The sequence below is a fragment of the Antechinus flavipes genome, chromosome 6 (genome assembly GCF_016432865.1).
Source record: "Antechinus flavipes isolate AdamAnt ecotype Samford, QLD, Australia chromosome 6, AdamAnt_v2, whole genome shotgun sequence".
Lineage (NCBI taxonomy): Eukaryota > Metazoa > Chordata > Mammalia > Dasyuromorphia > Dasyuridae > Antechinus > Antechinus flavipes.
The window spans coordinates 119,776,409-119,798,461 of NC_067403.1; the positions used below are offsets into that span (position 1 = coordinate 119,776,409).

At 35.1% G+C, this 22,053-nt stretch overlaps 3 protein-coding genes across 3 annotated transcripts in view; 1 reads left to right on the forward strand and 2 right to left on the reverse strand.

The window, feature by feature from the left end:
• The window catches only part of WWC2 (WW and C2 domain containing 2), a 234,819-nt gene extending 217,692 nt beyond the window's left edge, over positions 1-17,127 (forward strand). Inside the window, exons 22-23 of the mRNA XM_051966292.1 lie at positions 8,242-8,369; positions 14,228-17,127. Coding sequence (XP_051822252.1) covers positions 8,242-8,369; positions 14,228-14,294 — 195 coding nt within the window. The 3' untranslated portion in view covers positions 14,295-17,127. The remainder of the gene's footprint in view (positions 1-8,241; positions 8,370-14,227) is intronic.
• On the reverse strand, positions 14,458-19,531 carry CLDN22 (claudin 22). The gene has a single exon (XM_051966293.1). It carries the CDS (start codon positions 18,945-18,947, stop codon positions 18,285-18,287), a length of 663 nt encoding a protein of 220 aa, XP_051822253.1. The 5' UTR covers positions 18,948-19,531; the 3' UTR covers positions 14,458-18,284.
• Positions 19,532-19,957: 426 nt separating this feature from the next.
• CLDN24 (claudin 24) lies at positions 19,958-21,281 on the reverse strand. Its single transcript, XM_051965971.1, has one exon. It carries the CDS (start codon positions 21,279-21,281, stop codon positions 20,625-20,627), a length of 657 nt encoding a protein of 218 aa, XP_051821931.1. The 3' UTR covers positions 19,958-20,624.
• Between the last annotated feature and the right edge of the window lie 772 nt (positions 21,282-22,053).

Consider the following 22,053-nt stretch of genomic DNA (forward strand, 5'->3'; position numbering starts at 1 on the left):
TGAGAGGCAAGCATGTACTACTATGTCAGAAGCATTGTTTCATTTGGGAGCAGTATTCCTTATGTAGTTAGCTAGTTCTTTGTTCCTCTTGAGATATTTTATTAACAAACTGCTAAAATCTTACAAGCATCTGGTGCTGCAAGGGAATCCCGTATCTGGTAGAAATAATTGAGCACATTGTACATCTTGAGAAGTAGGTATAAAAGAGGGCACAAAAAGATAAATCCTTTATAAGAGATTTCAGACTTTGGGAAAGAGAAAAGAGCAGAACTCAAACACATTGCAGTTTTATACAATTAGCAAAAATAAAGTTGGAAACTCACTATGATTAAGGAGGTTATCTTTTAAAAGACAGTGCAAAAGTTCTACCTTTTGCCATTCCTTTTTAAAAATTGGTGCTTAATGTAACAATATGCCAGGCTCTCTTGGTGGAAACAGAATTAATTAACACTGGGATTACATTCTTATGAATAAAATGATATAAAAGATATCAGAGAAGGCATATGTGGCTAGAAAATGAGGGGTATTGTTTATGTAGAAAAACAGCAAGGAATTAGATGGATAAGTCAAGGGCTCCAATGGTGTTCACCACTGAAATCTTTCGACTCATTCAGCAGAGCTTCTGGTGGTAAGTTATAGCAGGGAATAGACAAAAAGAAATCAGTGAGTTGTGGTCTACACAGGTGGAAGGGGTAGCCACACCTATAAGACAATGAATCCATCAAAGTATTTAAGTATGTCTAAGCAAATTTTGAAAATTAACATTGGAATCATCTCATCACATATGGTCAACTAAAAAATGTTTCAGTAGTTCAGTGACTTGTGGTTCTATGTCTGTGTGTATTTTTTCCACCAATACAGATAATAATTCCTCTGTGACTTAGCTGAAAGACTTTGAAGATTGATGTAAGGACAGAATGAACACCCTGAGGGCCGGTCTGGTAATGGGAATTTCCAGCTTTATAGATATATAGCCTATTAATTGACTCATACTCAAAGGCTTTCTAGCTTGGTAGAAGACCCACAGAATTTATGTTCCACTCACTGGCATAACTTTTGAGACCCTAGAATTCATGATAGACCAAGTGTATAGTGCTCAATTGCATTACTCCCCAGTTAAAACTCTCAATTACTAACACCTGTTTTGTCAAATTGTACAATTTGTCCTCTTGTCCTAAGTAATCTGACCACTGTATCTTCCTATTGAAGGTTCATTTTCTTAATAGGAATTCTTGGAAGTGATTAGAAGTCGTCTTACCAACAAAAATCCTTTGTAAGGTAGATAATTTTAGTTTTAGGATATTTTCCTTTACTGTGTCATTACATTATTTTCTTTCCTTTCTTGACTTTGATGCATAGGGTTTATATGATTTTGACCAAGTTTCCTTTATGCATGATCTGACTCTTCCTGGCTAATTGTCATGTTATTTCATTGACCCAGAAGCTCTGGACTTTGGCAGTCCCATTTTTTGGTAGGGTTCAATTTTCATTTTGCTTTCTGGTTCAGTACTTCTGAACAATATTTTTAAAAATTTCTTAAATTATGATGTTCAGATATTTTGTTTAATTTTGTTTTGTGAGATGAAAAATTCTTAAATTATCTCTGTTCTGTTTTCTGGGTCAGTCGTTTTTGAGCATTATCTCATGTGATCTTTTGACTTTGCTCTAATTTTTTGATTATATAATTGGTTAGTTGCATTTCTTGAATTTCTGCCAAATTGTCTACTGCTTTGCTAACATTTTCTCACTTCTGAACTGAGTTGTTTATTTTCCTAAGTTTTTCTTTTCTCAGTTTTATTTTTATTGACATCTTTTGTTTTTATATCACTCTAACATCTAAATATTATTCCTCTCTTCCTTAGTCCAGCTGGCGTGTGTGTGTGTTTATGTGTATGCTTTTTATAATTAAAAAATAAAGAGGAAAAAAGTAGTTGAGCAAATCTAGCCAATTCATCAACCTTAGGGAACAATGTATTCAATATTCCACATTCTTAATGCCCCACCTTTGCATAAGAGAGGGAAGCAAATTTTCTCAACTCTTCTCTGAAGCAAAACTTTTTAATTCTATAGCCCTCAGTCTAATTTTTATGCTTTCTGTTCATGGTGTTGTGGTCATTGTGTATGTTATCTTGATTCTGCTTTCTTTACTAGATATTGTTTATTTTGAGTTTTTTCATCAAGAATTCTAATTTCATCCTTTATCACCTCAGTTTTTTAAATTAGGCATTCCAAATACTTTCAGGGATTTTGTGGACAGTTCATTCATAGATTTAGGGCTAGAAGCCACCCTATTGGTCATCTAGTCTAGTCCTTTCCTTGTTAGAAATAGGGAAACTGAAATGCAGTGAAGTTAAGTAGACTTACCCAAGGTTACATTGGTAGATGACCAAGCCAGGATTAAAAACCATATTAAATCAAAATTTTCTGTCTGAAAATGGATATGATAAATATTTTGCTAGGCACTGTGATAAACGCTGGGGAATCACAAGAAAAAACAAAGTCTTCCTTCAAGGAGCTTACATTCTAATCGGAAAAGACAATACACAAAAGGAAACTGAAAGAGTAGTGAGGATGGCAGTATAATACCCAGCTGGGGACCTAATGTGGGAGTCAACCAAGGGGAATAGCTGGTGGTAAATAAATAGGTGTCTGGGGTTTTGAGTCCTCTATAAAGGAGGAGTCTTTTTGCTCTTCTCTAGCCCTCTTCTAATCAGAGGGGCAGAAGCAACTGAGGACACTGATGAGGCGTGAGGACCTAAACAGAAGCAATCTCTATGATGATGAGTTTCCTGGTGATGAACTTAAGCTGGAGGGGAGGTGCATGGTGCTGCTGCTGGAGTGAGAACCAAGCAGAGCAGCTGGTGGCAAATTAGTTCTTTCCACTGCATCACACAATGTTTCTATATGCCCATATCCAATCAGCCCATGCCCTTTGCTGGTTCCCTGCCAGTCTTAATTCCTGAATCTTAATCCCATGAGCCCTCAGTACTCAGTAGTTCCTTCCCTAATGTTCACATTCTTACCATTCCCTTGAGATTCAGCTTGTAGTTAAAATACAGAATATTCTTTTCTAGAGCTTTATCTTAGGATTGTCTTAATACATGGTGTCAAACTCAAATAGAAACAGGGACTACTAATCCGCACACAAGGATCCCTGTGGGCCACATATTGATTTACTTTAAAAATGTGATTATTGTGCTTTATTGGATTTTTATTAAGTTTGTTAAATATTTTCCAATTACATTTCAATTCATCACCTCCATCTTAACTTAGGACTCTTTACTCTATGCATTAGGAGTTTCTCTTTGCTTTTTTATTTCCCTACTTTTTGCTGTTTTCCCATTCTTGGTTAAATGTGTGAGACCGAAGGTTTTGCCCAGCTCGGCCTCACTTAGTCCAATTCACTTGCTAGTCAAGATCCAGCCTCCTGATGTCTTCTTAATAACTTTTTATTGATAGAACGCATGCCAGGGTAATTTTTTACAGCATTATCCCGTGCATTCACTCCTGTTCCAATTTTTCCCCTCCCTCCCTCCACCCCTTCAGTGGTATACATGGTGAATGGGTTGCAGTATATCCTAGATACAATATACGTGTGCAGAACCGAACAGTTCTCTTGTTGCACAGGGGGAATTGAATTCAGAAGGTAGAAATAACTCGGGAAGAAAAACAAAAATGCAAGCAGTTTATATTCATTTCCCAGTGTTCTTTCTCTGGGTGTAGCTGCTTCTGTCCATCTTTGATCAATTAAGGCTCTCTTTATCGAAGAGATCCACTTCCACCTGATGCCTTCTTTGAGAAGAAAGGATGACTAGCACAACCGTAATGAACTTCCTTTAGTTATGGATTGGATCACCCAGGTCAGATTGCTTCCAGGCTGCAAACTGCACTTGTGCAGGTCGGCCTCAACCATAACTCCTCACCAGCCTCTCTTGATTATGCATCTATAAACGCAGCTACACAGATCCCTCAGCACAGAGACTCTGTAAGGCAGCAAGTAGATGCATTGGAGCAGTCACTGTCTTTGGATCTCTCAGTCTTCAGCCCAGGCTCTAGAATGAATAGAATTGAGCAAAGAACCTTCTAGTTTAAGTCCTCTGCCTTCTGCCTCTGCTGTCTGTAACTATTGGATTTTTAACACAGCTTTAAAGGATTGCTTCTGATAGTAGTAACAAGAGTTAAATAAAAGGGATTCATTCATCAGAAAACTGCCACAAAAAATCCTGTTTTGAACAAATGAAACCAAGTTTCAAAGTAATTTTTTAATAACCACAAAAATACTAATAGTTGAAATTATCAGCATCAACCACTAGGTATTCTGTTTGAGGAGCTAGGCTGAGAGGTTCCAAGCAAAGGGGTGTAAACCAAAAATCCTTTCAGATGGAATTTAACAAATAAAAGAATGAGGGTGGGTTTGTAAGCTTCTTCAACCACCCTTCTGATAAAAATAATTTCGTTGGGGAAAACTAGTCTGATGATATCTGACTGTGTCCAATGGAAAGATCCCTTTTCTGGTTTGTTCTTTTCCATGTAATATTGATCTAATAAATCACATAGCATTATAATAGCAACTATTTTAGGCATAATTACTTCTTTAATCGAGTTCTTGGGTATACTCAGAAAGAGAAGCATTTCTCTCTAATAGAGTTTCATTAGAGGCAGCTAGAGAGTACTGAACCTAAAAGCAGGAATTCTTAATTTCAGATTTGACTACACCAATGTATGATCCTAAAGCAAGTCTGCCTTAGTTTTCTCATCTGTAAAATGGGAATACTACTTCCCCAGGATTGTTAAGATAAAATCAGATATTTTTTAAAGTGCTCTGTAAACCTTAAAATGTTATCTTTTGTCATCATCAAGTATAGAATGCTTTTTATTTTTAAAAAAAATCTGTATCTCTGCTTCCCACCAGTTAAATTAAAGTACATATTGAATAATTTATTTTTGTGATGTTCCTTCTCTTCTAAAAGTGGTTATAGTTATAAAATTATTATTTTTTGAGATGCAAGTTCCAAAACCAGATTGTGAAAATCACTGATTTACTAAGAAGAAAATTTAAACAGTTCTGGAAAAAATGATTGTGTGCTTGAAGAACTTGTTAGGGTGTGTACAAGCCTTCCATGAGCATGTACCTCCTTCCTGTGCTAATTAATGATTACACCTTGGTGATAAGAGCAGGTTTATGAGATTCACTCCTCCAATAAGAGCCAGATAAAGATTACAGGATCTGTAATTCATTAGTCATTCTATTGACCAAGGGAAAACAAAGTTCTTCCTACTTTTGGAAAAGTTGCCTAAAGTGCCATGTCCAACTGATGATAGGTAGCATCATCTTTGATCATTGATTAGCATGAAAAACTCCTGTTGTTTCTGGACCAGATGTGTCAAGTTCAAGTAGAAATGGGGGCCAATAAAATTTACATAAAGATTGCTGCAGGCCACATGTTGGCTAAGAAAATCACATAAGAGCCTGGTTTGGGCAGCAATTAGTGTTGAGAATCACGTGTTTCAAACCTCTCCCCAAGACCATCCTTTCTAGTTGTCCAGATACCTACTTGATTGTTTTTGTTATAGCTGTTCTTCTTTCCTACATTGTAGTGGTCATACTGGGCTTTCTTGGTTTTGCTTACTTCACTTTGTACTAGTTCATATAAAAATATCCATATATGTCTATATCAATAAAATTTCATTACATTTGCATGCCACAATTTAGCTATTCTCCAATTGATGGACGTCCATTTTGTTTCAAAATAGTTCTTTGTCCTCTTCCACTTCCCCTCAAAAAAAACTTTGTATATGGAGCTTTTGTTATTATTACTAATCTCTCCAGGGTATATGTCTAACAGTGGAATTTCGTATATGGACATTTTAGCCATTTTAGTTGCATGATTCCAAGCTACTTCTCAGTATGGTCATGCTAATTCACAATATCACCAACAATGCGTTAATATTTGTGCCCGTATTTTGACATCCTTTTCAGCATTAACTATTGCCTTCTTTTGTCATCTTTGCCATTTTGCTAATTGTGAGGTAAAAACCTAAAATTGTTTTGCTTTGCATTTGTTATTAATGATCTGAAGATTTTTTTCATTTTTACCAACGTAAAGGTTTGCAATTCTTTGGAGAACTCTGTTTTTCTTTTTGTTGCTGTTATGTTGAGTTGTCGGACTCTTTATGACTTCTCTTGGGGTTTTCTTGGCAGAAACACTAGAGTGGTTTGCCATTGTCTTCTCCAGTTCATTTTACAGATGAGGAAACTGAGGCAAGCAGGGTTAAGTGTTTTGCCCAGTGTCACACATTTAGAAATTTGTTTGAGGCTAGATATGAACTCAGGTCTTCCTGATTCCATACCTGGTATTCTATCCACTGCCTCACCTCGCTGTTGCTTAGAACTAGCTTAATTCAGTTCTTCAGTCATTTAGTTATGTCCATCTTTTTCCAACTTGTGGACTACACTGTCCATGGCCCAACATTCTATGCTAGATGTCTCTTAAGAGTTTCTATTCTACTTGTGGTTTCAGCTTGTAGTTCTTCTTCAGTTGTATCCAATTCTTTGTGATCTCATTTGGGGTTTTCTTGGTAAAGATACTGAAGTGTTTTGCCATTTCCCTTCTCCAGTTCATTTAACAGATGAGGAAATAAAGACAAGCAGAGTTAAATGATTTGCTCAGGTCTTATGCAGCTTATTTACACAGCTAGTAAGTATATGAGGCTGGATCTGAATTCATCTTCCTTACTCTGGGCCTGGAACACTATCCATTGAAGTTCCACCAAGCTGCCCTACATGCTAATCATACATCTTGTTATATTACAGATTTGACCTAAAACTGATGGTTATACTCAATATTCAACATGAATTTTATGAAATAAACATTTTTATAATAATATAATATATAATCATTTATATTTAATGTAAATTTAATTAGAAAAGGGATTAATATGTTTCATCATATTTTTATTGTTTTTAAACTGAGGAAAGTTTCCCCTCTTTTTCATATTGTCGCAGTCTTAATATGTTTAGCTTCTTAGGACTTAAGACCAGTAAGAATATTTAAAAATTTTTATCCTGCTCCAAAACTTTAAGCATTCTTTAATAAAATATAATAATTGAAAACCACTCTTAATATTCACAAAGTACTTTACTGACAACTCCATAAGGTAAGTAATATATGTATCATTACACATATTTTTTAAAGATGAGGAAACTGAAGTTCAGAAAGATTTGAATCTTTGAATTCCAAATGAATTTGGTCATTTAACTAGCAAGTGTAAGAACTCCCAAATTATCCTTTCAAGTTAGAATGATGAGAAACATTAGGCCCAATGGGAAGGGGCAGCAGCTACAATTGAGATAAATAAGAAAATTTACATGAAGCCATATGGATTTAAAACAGATAATATTCTATCCTCATAAGCCATAGGGCAAGCGTCACCTAAATAAATGAGTCATTTACAACTGGGTACAGACAGAGCGCACCTATTATGGAGTCAATAGATGTAGAGGTGGCAGTCAGGGAGCTTGAAACGTATTCCGGGCATAAAGAACTGTTGATTGACAAATGGATCTTTTCAGTCCACAGCATTAGTAATGTAATCTGCAAATACTAAGGGAGGTATTAACCAATAGTCAGTTCAGGAATTACCCTCTCTTCATACATTACATAAATTAGTTTAACTGACTACACCTTAATTACAAGCAAATAATGGTTACTAATTTTTTAAAAGAAAACAAACCTTGTTTGGATTTCACAAGTAGTTTTGAATTTCACTTATCTTTCATTTCATATCAAGGAATTGTCAGTCAATGCTTGAGTTGCATGCTATAAAGAAAACTTAAGATTGCTTAAAGTAACTTAACTTGAGGAATTGAGTAAAACAGATGATTATTCCTGAATTTTCATTCATTTGCTGTGTCTTCTTTGGTGTTAGAGTTATAAATGTACGTGGTAGCATCTCTGCATGACATATGCATGCACAAGTGTATATTTGCTAGCAGTTTGCCTTCTTCCAAAAGTATTGCGGCCACATTCTCTTTCTCCTAGGTTTAAAAATGTGGAATTCTCAGTGGGACTGATGTCTCCAACTCTAGTCTTTGACTTCCTTTTGTCAGTTCTGCTCATGAATCTATAGTTTGGGGGGAAGAAAGGATATCTAATCTGTTTGCTCTTCTGATCTTAGTCCACAACCTTTATCATCCTGGGAATTGCCCATTTCTGGATATTTTTTTCCTTCTTTGGCCAGGCTGAACAATCCAAGGAAGAACAGAAGCAAGATTTGAATGCTGAGAAACTAATGAGGAAGGTCTCCAAGGATGTGTGTCGGCTTCGGGAGCAGAGCCAGAAAATACCCCTCCAGGTGCAATCATTCAGGTAGTGTATCTTTGTATCTTCAACCCTGTTGTTGTTCTCATTTTTTTTTTTATTTGTTGGTCTCACCCTATTTTTTTCAGTACTTAACTCCAGAGTAATTTACTGGCTGAGTTTTCTAGGTTGGTACCATTTATGATGTTTAGGATTAGCATCTGAACCATCTCTCCTGCCCTTGGTTAAATAGCAAATGCGATAACCAACAAGGGAAAAAACCTACACCAATAATAGTCATGATTCTGCTAAAAGGTTGTTAATTCCTGAATCTGTATCTTTAAGTCTCATTGCAGTGATGATATTTCATTAGGAAATCTTGATTCTGAGGATCAGAAAGTACAGAAATTCTTTCTTTTATGGGAAAGGGGGAGAGGGGACTTTTTAGATGAAGACAAAGCCATACTTCCAATGGTGTGATCTCTTTTGCAGTTAACAGACATTACCTTGTTTAAAAGAACAAAAGGCCCAGGTGTTCCAGACATAATCCCCAAATTTCCCAGATATTCCCATATTCTGTTGTGATCCAGGCCACCACCCCACATTCTTTATTCTTCTTTGCACCAGTACTTTAAGTGAGTCAAAGTGAAAGGAACATATGATAAATTCCATAATTTCCCTATCAATTAATCTTAAAAAAACACTTTTCATTTATACCACCCTGTTAAGTCTCATTATTATTTAAAACCTATCTCCTGTAATAATAATTATTACATAATCAATATAACCATCATGAAATAGCACATTTCCCCAAAATATTTGATTTTATTATTGTTGAGCCATTTTTTATTGAAGCATTTTATTTTCAAAACATATGCAAGGATAATTTTTCACCATTGACCCTTGCAAAACTTTGTGTTCCAATTTCCCCTTCCTTCCTTCCATCCCCTCTCCTAGATTGCAAATAATCCAATATATGTTAGACATGGTAAAAAAATATATATGTAAATCTAATATAGACATACGTATTTATATAATTAGCTTGCTGCACAATGCATTTTTAATAGTATGTGACTCTTTATGACCCCATTTGGGGTTTTCTTGGCAAATTCATTGGAGTAGTTGACAGAAAGTATAAAAACATTTTATGAACTACCCACAATATATATTCAGTGGCTTTTGCCACAGAAAGGGCCATAAAATTAAAGGTGGAATTCTGAAGAAATACTTCTCAGAACAGGCATCAGATACCACCATGGCAGAAGCTACTTGAGTGAACAGCTGAGTATCCACAGAAAGCCATCGGGAGATTAGAGCAATGTCTAATTTGATGTGCTCAGCAGAAAATTTTAATAGCCTCTTATTCAGCTGAAAGCAATTTTTAAAAAGTACATAAATAAAAGATAACTTAAAAATTTTGAATTCCCTTAACTGTCCATTGAAAGCAAAAGTCAAGCAGGTAGGTAGAACATTTAGTCAACCAACACTTAAATATCTATTATGTGCCAGACTCCATACTAAACTCTAAAGAAAAAAAAAGTTTCTGCTCCCAAGAGCCTACAGACAAAGAAGACAGAATAAAAACAATTATATTCTAGCAGCTCAGACCAGAAAAGGCGTCTTATAGAAGATGAGATTTTAATCTGGCACTTCAAGGAAGCTAAAGAGAAGAAGAAAAAGAACAGAATTTCAGAGATGAGGAAATTCTGAAATCAGGTTATGGATCAGGTTATGTAAATCAGTTGATGGATATATTAAGCATGAGAAACAGCAAAGAGGATCATGGGGGTTCTTGAGATGGAAAAAGACTGGAAAAGTAGGAGTGGGAAAGTTATAAAGGGCTTTGAATGTCAAATAAAGGATTTCTATTTTATCCTGGATATAATAGGTGGCTGCTAGAGTTTACTGAGTAGAAGAAGTGTCATAAGAAGATAATTTGGACAGCCAAGAAGAAGAATAGGAGTGAGGAGAAACAATTCAAGGAGACTTACCAGAAGAGTTATTTGCTGTTGTCCAGGCATTAGATAATGAGGACCTGAGTCGTCAGAGGCATAGATTGCAATGTTCTTGCAAAAGTACAATCTATACAAGATCTGTAACTGATTGGTATGGGTCAGGAGAGAAAGGGAAGAGTCAAGAATGACTCTTTTGCTGTAAATCTAGGTGATAGGAAAGATGATACCTTAGATAGTAATAAGAAAATTCAGGGAACCTAAGTGGCACAGTGAATAGAGCACCAACCCTGGAGTCAGGAAAACCAGAAGCACTAAATATGTGACTTTGGGCAAGTCACTTAGTTCCATTTGCCTCAAAAAAAAAAAAAAATTAAGAAGAGATATTTAGAGGGCATAGATAAAGAGTTTACTTTTGGCTATATTGAGTTTAAAATGTGTACGGGACATCTAATTGAAAATGTTCAATAGACAGTTGGAAATGCAAAATGGGAGGTCAAGAGAGAAATTTGAGTTATATGAATTTGATCCGGGAATCATCAATATAGACAATATTTGTGAGAGTTAGGAGATCACCGTGTAACATAGTGTAGAAGGAGAAGAAAAGGGAACTTGGGACATGGCCTTAGGGGATACTCACAGTCAGTGGGCATAACATGGGTAAAGATCCAGCAAAGCAGACTGAGAGGGAGAAGTCAGACAGGTGGGCGTAAGAATAGCATCACATCATATGGCTGTAGTGAAAAATACATGAAATAATTAATCATGAATGATAAACAGTGATACCAGAATATCTTGTGAAATTGATAAGTATAAAATTATTAATATACTCCAAGGAAAGACAAGGACAGAAGACTTCCAGTTTGAATCCAAAGGACAAATTGAACCAGTGAACAAAGGTCACCCTTATAAATACTTTGAGCACCTTCAGATAAGATATTAATGTACATGAAGCTAGCAAGGAGAAAGCTGTAGTTATGTAGGTCAAAAGATTCCCTGGCATGCTAAAATTGAGAATAACATTCAAAGCAATTTATATCCATGCAAAGTCATTCTAAATATATACTTTTAGAATTGTACCTTATGTCATACTTACATACATTTTTGTATATACATTATATATATGTGTGTGTGTACATTTTTGGACCATGACCAATTTGTAAGGCTATCAAAAAATATTTACAGTATTATAGCTGAATACAATTACAGTTGAAGCACAAATCTTCTTTCCCTCAGACAACTATGGACATTATTTACCAAGCAGTAGAAATAGCTTATGTTAGGTACATGCTGTTGGGTTTGTCAAATGCAACTGAACATGGTTTACTTCTGGATAAAGCCTATAAAATGGCTGGAATCTTTTTTTTTTTTTTTTTAATATCTTTTTATTGATAGAACGCATGCCAGGGTAATTTTTTACAGCATTATCCCTTGCACTCACTTCTGTTCTGATTTTTCCCCTCCCTCCCTCCACCCTCTCCCCCAGATGGCAAGCAGTTCTTTACATGTTGAATAGGTTACAGTATATCCTGGATACAATATATTTGTGCAGAACCGGACAGCTTTCTTGTTGTACAGGGAGAATTGAATTCAGAAGGTATAAATAACCCGGGAAGAAAAACAAAAATGCAAGCAGTTTATATTCATTTCCCAGTGTTCTTTCTTTGGGTGTAGCTGCTTCTGTCCATCTTTGATCAATTAAGGCTCTCTTTATCGAAGAGATCCACTTCCATCAGAATGCATCCTCAAACAGTATCGTTGTTGAGGTATATAATGATCTCCTGGTTCTGCTCATTTCACTCAGCATCAGTTCATGTAAGTCTCATGGCTGGAATCTAAAGGTAGAATCAAAAGGCCCTTCTTGGGCCACATTATCCTATATTCAGCCAACAACATTCTGGCAAAGAATTATTGGAGCAATGGCTGGATCATGCAGATTTGTTTATAGAAAAAAGCAAGGTTCAGATAATTCAAGACCCGGTCATCAGTATCAGAAATTAGATGTTATCTTTAAGGGGCCTGGATTTTATAATTAATGTAGATTATGGAGGAAAATAGTAGTAGAAACTCTAACATGTTGCTACAGTCTAAAAATTTAGCACCTACGAAATATCCTTCCTGACATGACTTGGTGGCAAGCAGAAGCTTGCTTGCTTTCACAAATAGAGCAAATCCTTATTACTAATACAGATCTTGAAAAATCCTTGAGAATTCAGCAGATAAACTTTAATGGATTGGGATTTTTATATTTAGAATTATTGCCTACGATCACTTTGATGTAATACTAATCTGTAAACATTTAATATAATGTTTTTATAGAAGTTGCTATGCTAGATAGCAGTTTCTCAACAGTTTCAAAACTATATGTAATCAAAATAGCTTTCAAAATATAGTGACTTAGTAGTCAGCAAGCATTTATTAAGTATCAAATAAAACATATAATAATGTGATTACATTATTATTACTGCTAATATAACAGATTTGTTTAAAAAAAAAACTTTAGTTTATGAAACTCTTTTCACAACAGAACTGGGATGTAGTTGATCGCAGTATCCCTATTTTGTCCATGAGAAAACAAATTTAGAGCAGTTAATTGATTTTTCTAAGACCTCACCATTAGGATCAACCAAACTGGGCAAGTTAATGCAGATTTCTTCACATTCTGGACTGAGGACTGTTCCTTCTCTTCCGTGTCAACTTTGATTTCTTGTATCCTATTCAATTCCATTTCAAGTCAGAAGCCTGCATATATAGGAGACATTCAAGCATTTATTTTGATGCTGTGGACTGTGGAAATTTCATAGAAAATGGGATACTGTGCCAATCTTTGATAAAGTCTGCAATATTGTCTCTTGTTCTATCCTTTTGACCTTTGGACTATACTTTGCCTCTTTCTTCCTTTCATGATCAAGTTTGTTAATAGTCACCATAGTTACCTTATCATTGCATTGGTCCTTATGGCAGCATCTTTAGAAAACATATTGATACCAACTTCCCTTATAAAATGCCATTGAGAAATTCTGGTATATTCTTTTTTTAGTGTATCCTTTTCTTAGTTTTTACCCCAATGCCTGATCATTATGTAGAGATGATCCTGGCTTTTCAGAGACTACCAAAACAAAAGTTCTAGAAAGATCTGTTGAGCTAGAAAGACACTCATTGGTAGAAATTGAGTGGGGAGAGAGGGTGGAAAAGGAAGGGGAGACAGAAAGAGGTGACACAGAGAGAAAGAGAGAAAGATAGACAGAAACATAGAGAGACAGAGACACAGAGAAAAAGATAAAGACAGACAGAGAGAAAGAGAGAATAAGAGAATGAGACTGTTCTTTCCTGAGAGGCTAAGTGCACAAAAGCTTATTACTTGAATGTTAGCTGCTGCAGGGGATCCATTTCTTTCCTCCATAACTTTTATAGACTAATCTCTATTGGTTTAGCATAGCAGTCTTTAACCTCCTTTGTACCCTGGATCCCTTTGACAGTTTAGTGATGTCCAGATGCTTAGAAAAAAAATTAAATATTTTTAAATACATAAAGTACAAACACACAGTATGACAGAAGGAACCAATTGTATTGAAATATAGTTACTCACATGCTGAAAAGTGAATTATTTGGCTCTAGATTAAGAATCCCTGGTACAGTGAAAATAACATCCACCAGTGACATCACAGATCTTTAAAATGTTGAACCCTAACCCCAACTCTGCATCTTTTTAAACCTAAAAAGAAGTACTAAAAACTTTTTTAAAATAAATGAGAAGCAAACAAAATTAATTAAATTGGGGGTGGGGCGGAATTAAAAAAATTTCTAAAAGGAGGTGTAAGGAGTTTGGTCTAAAGAACTTTTGAAGGGAGTTGTGTGTGGAAGAGAACAAACATTTAGGGTTTTAATAAGACAATAGAGCTCTTGTTCTAGATATTAAACATGCTATTTTCAGCAAGTCATTTAAGTCTGTTTATTCTTCACTCTTGATTCCAGGGAGAAGATGGCCTATTTTACCAGAGCAAAGATTAACATCCCACCCTTGCCAGCCGATGATGTGTAAATTATATATTTTGAATTATTCTCCCCCCTGCTCACTCAGAGGCAGGTGAAAGGGGTGAACTTTTTTTTTTTTTTTGTAACCAGTTCTTCCAGATCGTTTATTTTGCATCAGACTATAGATGTGCTTATTTGTAAAATACCATGAATTTAATTGAGTGTTTTAAAAAAAAAAAAAAAAAGGAAAAAAATTGAATGTCCAAAATGGAATAATTCTGGTACACAGATGTTGTACAGTTTAGTGTGCATCACATGTGGGCTTTTATTTTGTAAAGATGGAGTACAGACAAATACCCAGTGTGTATCCTGTTGAACTGCACTGTTGAGAAATACTATAGTCAAAAGATTTCTCTCTTCCCCTCTTTTCATGTGAGTAGACTGTGAAGATGGCAACTGTGCCATGCAATATTTTTATACAAGAAGAGTATAACTCTTTAAGTTTGAATTCAACATGCATCTAATAAGCTTCTTTCCAGGGCTGTAAGGCCATCCCAAACAGGTGCTGGGTTAATTTCTATTACTTATATTAGAACATTTTGTTTCCTTAAAAAAATTCCTTCTTTTTTTGGGCCTTTTATATTTGTCTAAGTAAAATAGTTAACATTTTAGTACTGAATGCAGGAATAAATATAACTGTGTGAATGTACAGTACTTTTGGCTGCACTAAAGATTTTGTAACTTGTTATTTCATCAAAGGGAGAAAGATACTTAAAGAGGATAGTAAATAACTAAAATTCAGGAAAATAAAACCACCTGATGGGCAGCTGCTTCTTAAAACTTGAGGGTGAATTTACACAAGTGCTCACAGCTAGCACTTACTTTGAGGTGTAATCACTTTTAGAGATATTAGTAATGTTCTGCCACAAGCATCATAGTATTACTGACTAGAAGAATGAGGCGTGATTTCATTTACAATGCCATCAAAACTAGTGAGGCAGAGAAAAATTACCAAATAAATTTTGTGAGAAAACCAGTGACCAAGTACCAGGATATCTTTCTTTTTGAGATCTAAATTATGACTCAAAAGAAAAGCACTATATGCAGAATTCAAACCAGCGCTTCATGGACCAGAATGTTTGAAAGTCTGAAGGGTTTTCTAAAAGAACAATTGGCAGAAATTCACCCCAACTAGTTGTATTTCTTTCTGTAAAAGTAGTTTGCTTTTAAACTAGATCCAGATAAACAGGTATCCAGAAATAGAGTTGTTGGGTTTTCACAATAGAACCTTTAACTTTACTTAAACCAGTTCCTTTTTAAAAGAAGCAAGTTCTTAATATAGCCATTTCAGGGTCAATATTGTAAATGACAGAGCTTTAAAAGAAAAACGCTATATGCAGTTGTAAATTAAATTAATATCAGCCTCTTTATCATCTACTCTCTTAATTCTGATGAAACAATATTTCAATAACCTTTGTATGAGAGGAACCTAAATCAGTTTTATTTGGGATTTAAAATCACATTCAAGAAAAAGAAATCACATTCAGAGTGGTTTTGAACCAGTGTTTTTATTCTTAAGCTAGAATCCTTACACAAACAAGTAATTTATCTTGAAAAGAACTTTTTTTTTTTCTTTTTTAATGTCACTAAAACATCAAGGCCAGCAAATTCTGTACCTATAATTTCTGTACAAAAAAACCACTTAGCCATATTTTTGAGCTGTTGATGTACCAGTGCATTCAAAGCAAAGCAATGTGAATTATTATTTTCAAAAGACATAACTGGATTGCTTTGAATAAGTGAGTGAACCAAGATTTTTCAAGGTTGCCCTCTTAATTCTGTCTTTTTAAGATGTATGAAAACCAACAAAAATAAATACCATTCATCCTTGTAAGGTCAAATGTGAACTGCAGAAGTTTTGAAGTTTATTTAATATGAGGTTAAATGAAGGTCGACTGTTTTCAACTTCTTAGTCTATTTCTGTAAAATGTGTCTAGAATGATGTGTAGTTGTGCTGTATGATTTTATTTTCTTTATTTATTTACAGTCTTATTTATGTTCTGTTTAATATAGTTCAGTTCTGGTCATTTAAAATATCTGACATGAAAGAGGCCATACTGGATCATATTTAGCTTTATGAGTCCTCCCATAATAGCTGTTAATTATATATAACTTTTTTAAAAATTTGGAGGAATAGTAAAGAATAAAAACTATCTCAGGCTATTTGTTAATAGATATGGCCAAGATCAAAATTTTTAAAAAAGATTTTTAAAAATTTACTCATTTTAAAAATGAAGAACATTTTTAACATGTCTCTTTTCCCTCACTTTGAAAATCAGCCATAATGTTACATACATAACATACATATTTATGGGCAGCTTTTAACAATTTTGTTATTTTTGTACTAACCCAAATTATTCACAGTGAAAAAAAGTTAGTTAACTGATCAAAAATGGATAATTCATGAATTTTAATCTTACAAATATTTTAAAAATAGAATTTACTCTTGAAAGAGTATAACCAATACAATATTTAGATCTCCTGTTTCAATTGTCAATATGTTATTGCAGTTTTGCATATCAAACTCTTAAGTATTACATACACAAGAACAATATTGTTATTAGCCAAATGAACAAAGTTTAGCTGAATTTTGTAAATTACAAATCAAGTAATTTTAAAAATCTTTTTTTTTTTTGCTATTGCTTTATCTATACTGTATTAAATATCAAATGCTCAGGACTGAACTAAATATTTAATCAGGTTAAATTCTGAATGTGTTTTCTGTTCTAATTTGTCTTGTTTGTAAAAGTATGCAAATACATCACATAGATTAACTTTTGTCTCTGCACTTTCCATGTGTTTGTGATTGGGGAAAAAAATACAATTTTTTAACAAAGATACTCGTTGCCTGGTATTTTATTTGAGCATCGGATTATACAGATAAGATCTCCCTCTTTGGCTGGAGCAGAAGAGTTTGCATGAAATCTTTATATGGCAAGTATAAATGTGCTTATTAAAAATTCCCCCTGCCAACAGTTTGTTTTTCTATGGTTCTTCATAGGTCAATGTGAATCACTGATAAGGAACTCAACATTTTTAAGCATGTTTTCATTCTGGGAGTCAGCAAAAGGCTTCAGAAAATGAGTTTTGTAATAAGACTAATTACACACTGGCACAACCCAGAGAGACGTATCCTGGGCAAAGAATCCCATTACTGAGTGCTTGGGTGTTTTCTGTTCAGTATTGTTCTGCAAATGCCACTGAGAGCTGTACCATAGTGAGTGGTGGGTTGTGATACAGACCCTTGAATGGGGACCGGTAGAAACACTTTCACTTGATGAAATCTTGAGCATATTTTTCTTCAGTCTTCAATAATAGCTCCTCAATTTTTTGCCTATCCTACAATGGTCCTTCTCTGTTCTCACTATGTTGGGAGGCGTTGATGAAAGCAATTGGCTCTTTTGTAAACATAAAAACATAGGCACTGGAGCCTTTAGTGGATTAAAAAAATTCATCAAACATCTCCCCTCCCCTCCTTTTTAAGCTTTTAAAGAGCAGAAAATGACTTTGAATGTGGGAAAAAAAAAAATTGGCACTAATATAAAGAAAACATTTGTGCAATGGACCTTATACTGTGGTTTCATTGTAACAGGTCATGTGAAAACACAAGGTGCTGCAATGATTAGCAAGTACATTTCAAGTGGGTATTTGGTGTATAACCCTTAAGTATAGACAAACTAATAGAATGTTTTATTTACCGGTTCAGTGCGATCACCAAAAGTATTTAAAAATTTAGAGGAACTCATCAAATGCAATGAAAATAGGTCACATCAATGGTCTTGATTGGTTTAGGTCTCAGAGTGGAAGATGAAAATGATTTTTCAGTCTCAGAAGAAGATCATAGCTTCAAACCCTAATGGCCAAAGGAAGAATGCATTTTAGAAAATTAAAGAACATACTAGACATTTGGCCATAGAGCAGATAATTGTATCCAATCCAGAGCTGAACAAGTATCTTGTATAGAAAATTTAATTTAAGAAAGACCGTTGCCTTTTTCTTAGATTTTCAGAGGGGTATTTTTCATCTCCAGATTTTGAATTGGATCTTGAAGTTCTGCCACTGTATAATGATCAAAGGATGGAGATATTTGAGTAAAACAGGCTGCACAATTAAGTAAAGAACCTCCAATAATGAGAAAAAATCCAGCAAACCAGCCAACAAAGAGAGCTACTCCAAACTCCCATCTGGGAACAATATCTGGAATGGTCTCATCCCAAAATTCCTGAACTGTGATGTGGGCAACCCAAGATACTGGGATAAGGGCTGTAATTCCTGAAAGCCACAGCAGAATTCCTCCCAGGATCATCAACCGCTTCTTGAGCTCTCCTTGCCCTTCTCCAATCCTTAAACAATCCAAACCAAATCCTGATGTCAACAGGCCCAGAACTCCAAATCCATTTGATAGGAACATTAAAATCCTGGAGATCCTCAGCTCAGCAGGCAAAGCCAAGAATGAATCAAAATCCTTACACTGCATCCCTCCTTCCTCTTGAATAACACAAGTCTGCCAGAGTCCCATGGTCCAGTTCTCCATTTCATTTAGTTCTAAGTTGAGATTCTTCCACTGTGGCAAGTAAGTTGTGAGACAAGATAAAATCCATCCCAGCAAGGATAATGAAAGTCCAACTAATTGTGCCATAGTTCTAAAAACTAAAGCCATATTGTAATGTTGAATCCAGTGAGTGTTGGTACTGTATGAGCTAAATTCTGTCTGTGACACTTGGGTTATCACATGCAAAGCTCTGAAATATTTTTTTTCTTTGTGTATATAGAAGGACGCTTGCCAGAATTACTATTGTTTGGTATCATGTTGAATAGGTTTCAGAAGGATAGGGAAATAATGCTGCAAACCAGTAATTCCAAGGTGTGGCCAAGGTCATGGTGATGTCCTATTGGCTCATTTTGCAGCAAGTAGATTCTTATTCAAATAAATTGGTCACTTTGTTTAATGACTGTTTTTTTTTTCTCTCTCAAAAATCAAAAAACAAAGTTGAAAAGGGAAAATTTTTGAATGTTTATCAGACCCACCCTGATTCTTACTTAATATCATAGATTTAATCTTCAAATCTCATGTTTCATTAGGCATCTTGTGGTGTTTTGTGTATTTGCCTTTAAAAGCAGAAATACATAAAATATTTCTTGAACAAATCAATCCTATCACTAATTTCCATGTTGTTTAAATTTCCCTTAATTGGTTGACTATAACATTTCTTGTAATTAAAATAAATTAAATACTGTTTCTATTTGCCCTCCTTATGTGTTTGTCATATTTGTGCCTCTGTGTATGTCTTATTTTTTAATATTTTCTTTGCATGTGTGAATGTTTTGTGTTGAAAAAAATCTGCCTTTAAACCAAAGGTCCATAAACTTATTCTTTAAAATATTTTGATAATTGTAGTTCCTTATAGTTTCTTTTATCATCCTGTGTTTTTAGTTTATGTATTTAAAAACATAGGCTTCACTAGATTGCCAGGGGGACCCATGACAGACAAAAGGTAAACAATCCCTATTTTAAACAAAGAGTTTGTGAGATAGAGATTTAATATCTTTACAGATTCTTTATCACAATGTCAAAAGTCCCTGTGGCTATTTGAGGTAAGTAATGAAGTTCTCCATTGAAATAAATGAACCACCAGGGGATTCTTTTTATGTTTAAATCACTAACTTTTTTTATGGAAGGGGTGAAACATTGGCCTGACCAATGACTATAATAACAGAATATTAGTCCTAAGAGTCTTTGCTTTCATTTAAAAAAAAGAAAGAAAGAAAAAGAAAAGTCGGGAATAGTGCCTCATAATTTATTGGATACAAAACCCCTCTGTTGCGTGTTCAGGTAATATTGGATTGCTCAAGAGACTGAAGTAAGGATTGGGGAAGTAATACTGTAGCATCAGTCTTGGGTGTAATTATTCATTGGAGAATACTTTAATAATCTGGGTTGCTTTTCTAAGGAGAGAGAAGCTGATTAGTTCCTAACTGCCAACAAAAAGTTTTCAAAGTCAAACTTGCTGTCAAGTAAGGAGCTGAACTGACTACTGCACAGCCAAAAGAATACTCTTCATTTGTATTAGCAGACCAAAGTAAAGTATTTGCCCACCTCTATGTAAAAATCTCATTAGATATAATGATTTTCCTTAAACATAAGGTTCCTTCTCATCCTCCCAAGGGGGGGAAATGTTGCTTGGAAATCAACTTATCAAATGAGAAAATCTGAGATGCAGACACTTTGTTAGGTAACAAAGAACCCTTTCATTTGGATAAAATTAAGTTCTTTTGCATCACATTTCCACAATAAAACAAAACGTCTCTCACCACCCCCCTTTTTTTCCAAAAAGTCCTACACTTTAGGATCTGTGTTTCCAGCTTCCAGGTGAGGACACTGAGCTTGCGTTTCTGCCACTGTGTAGTGGCCCGAAGGAGTTTCAGTTGAAAAGGCTGCACAGTTAAGTAGAAACCCTCCAAGCAAAAGAGAAAATCCAGCAACCCAACCAACAAAGAGAGCTACTCCAAACTCCCATCTGGGGACAATATCTGGAATGGTTTCATCCCAAAATTCCTGAACTGTGATGTGGGCAACCCAAGACACCGGAATGAGAGCTGTAATTCCTGAAAGCCATAGCAGAATTCCTCCCAGGATCATCAGCCGCTTCTTGAGTTCTCCTTGCCCTTCTCCAATCCTCAAACAATCCAAACCAAGCCCAGACACAAGCAGGCCCAAAACTCCAAACCCATTTGACAGAAACATTAAAATCCTGGAGATCTTCAGCTCAGTAGGCAAAGCCAAGAATGAATCAAAATCCTTACATTGCATCCCCACTTCCTCTTGGAAAACGCAAGTCTGCCAGAGTCCCATGGTCCAGTTCTCCATTTCATTTAGCTCTAAATTAAGAATCTTCCACTGCGGCAAGTAAGTTGTGAGACAGGACAAAATCCATCCCAATAAAGATAATGAAAGCCCAACTAATTGAATTACTCTCTTGAAGATTAAAACCATTGTCACAAATTTTAAAATTTCCAGTAATGTCTGTCTTGCTCCCCTATAAGAGCTGCTGACTTTTGTAGTTGATGGTTCTATGATTGTCTTGGTTCCTTGCTGCAACAAATATAAGCTTTTGCAATTAACCCTTTAGATCAGCTAAAATGACATTTTTGTTCTTCCTGAATATAAGGTTTCACGTAAAGGACGAAGGACTCTGTTAAAACCATGAGTTGAGTTCTCTGATAAGGATTTGATCTGCTACCTTCCAATTTGCTGGTAAAATTATATCCCCAATGCCTGATGATTACAAGTCTAAGGATGAACAAAGGAGGCTCTATGACCCCTCACCCTAAAATACAACAGAAATCTTTGTGCTTCAATATGGATTAATTAGATTTTAAGTGGTGATAAAAAAAAGCCAGCTCCTTCTGCAACAGGACTTCATTGTAATAGCTAAATTTGAGATTTCGGGGATGTAAAACAAGGCCTTGTAAAGAAAGGTAGACTGTTTGCCTATAATCTTTATGCTTCTTTGACTTCTTCAACCTACACAACCCCCCTTCTCCTCCCCTGTTCCCACCCCAAGTTCTTGAGTATCTCTGGCATTTGGGAGATGCTTACCAGAAAGCGTTTGTTTTTTGCATAGTGTTACCCTAATGGATTCTATTGAAAAACAATGTCTGTAACATTCTTAGCTAGTTTTAAAAAGAAAGAATCATGGATACATTTATAAAGGTAAAAATGAGCAAAGGAACAAATGGTACCCTATGAATCTCTCTACTCCCTT

Coding starts and splice junctions, on each gene's coding strand:
- CLDN24 (XM_051965971.1), bottom strand. CDS start 21,281: ATGGTTTTAATCTTCAAGAGAGTAATTCAATTAGTTGGGCTTTCATTA.
- CLDN22 (XM_051966293.1), bottom strand. CDS start 18,947: ATGGCTTTAGTTTTTAGAACTATGGCACAATTAGTTGGACTTTCATTA.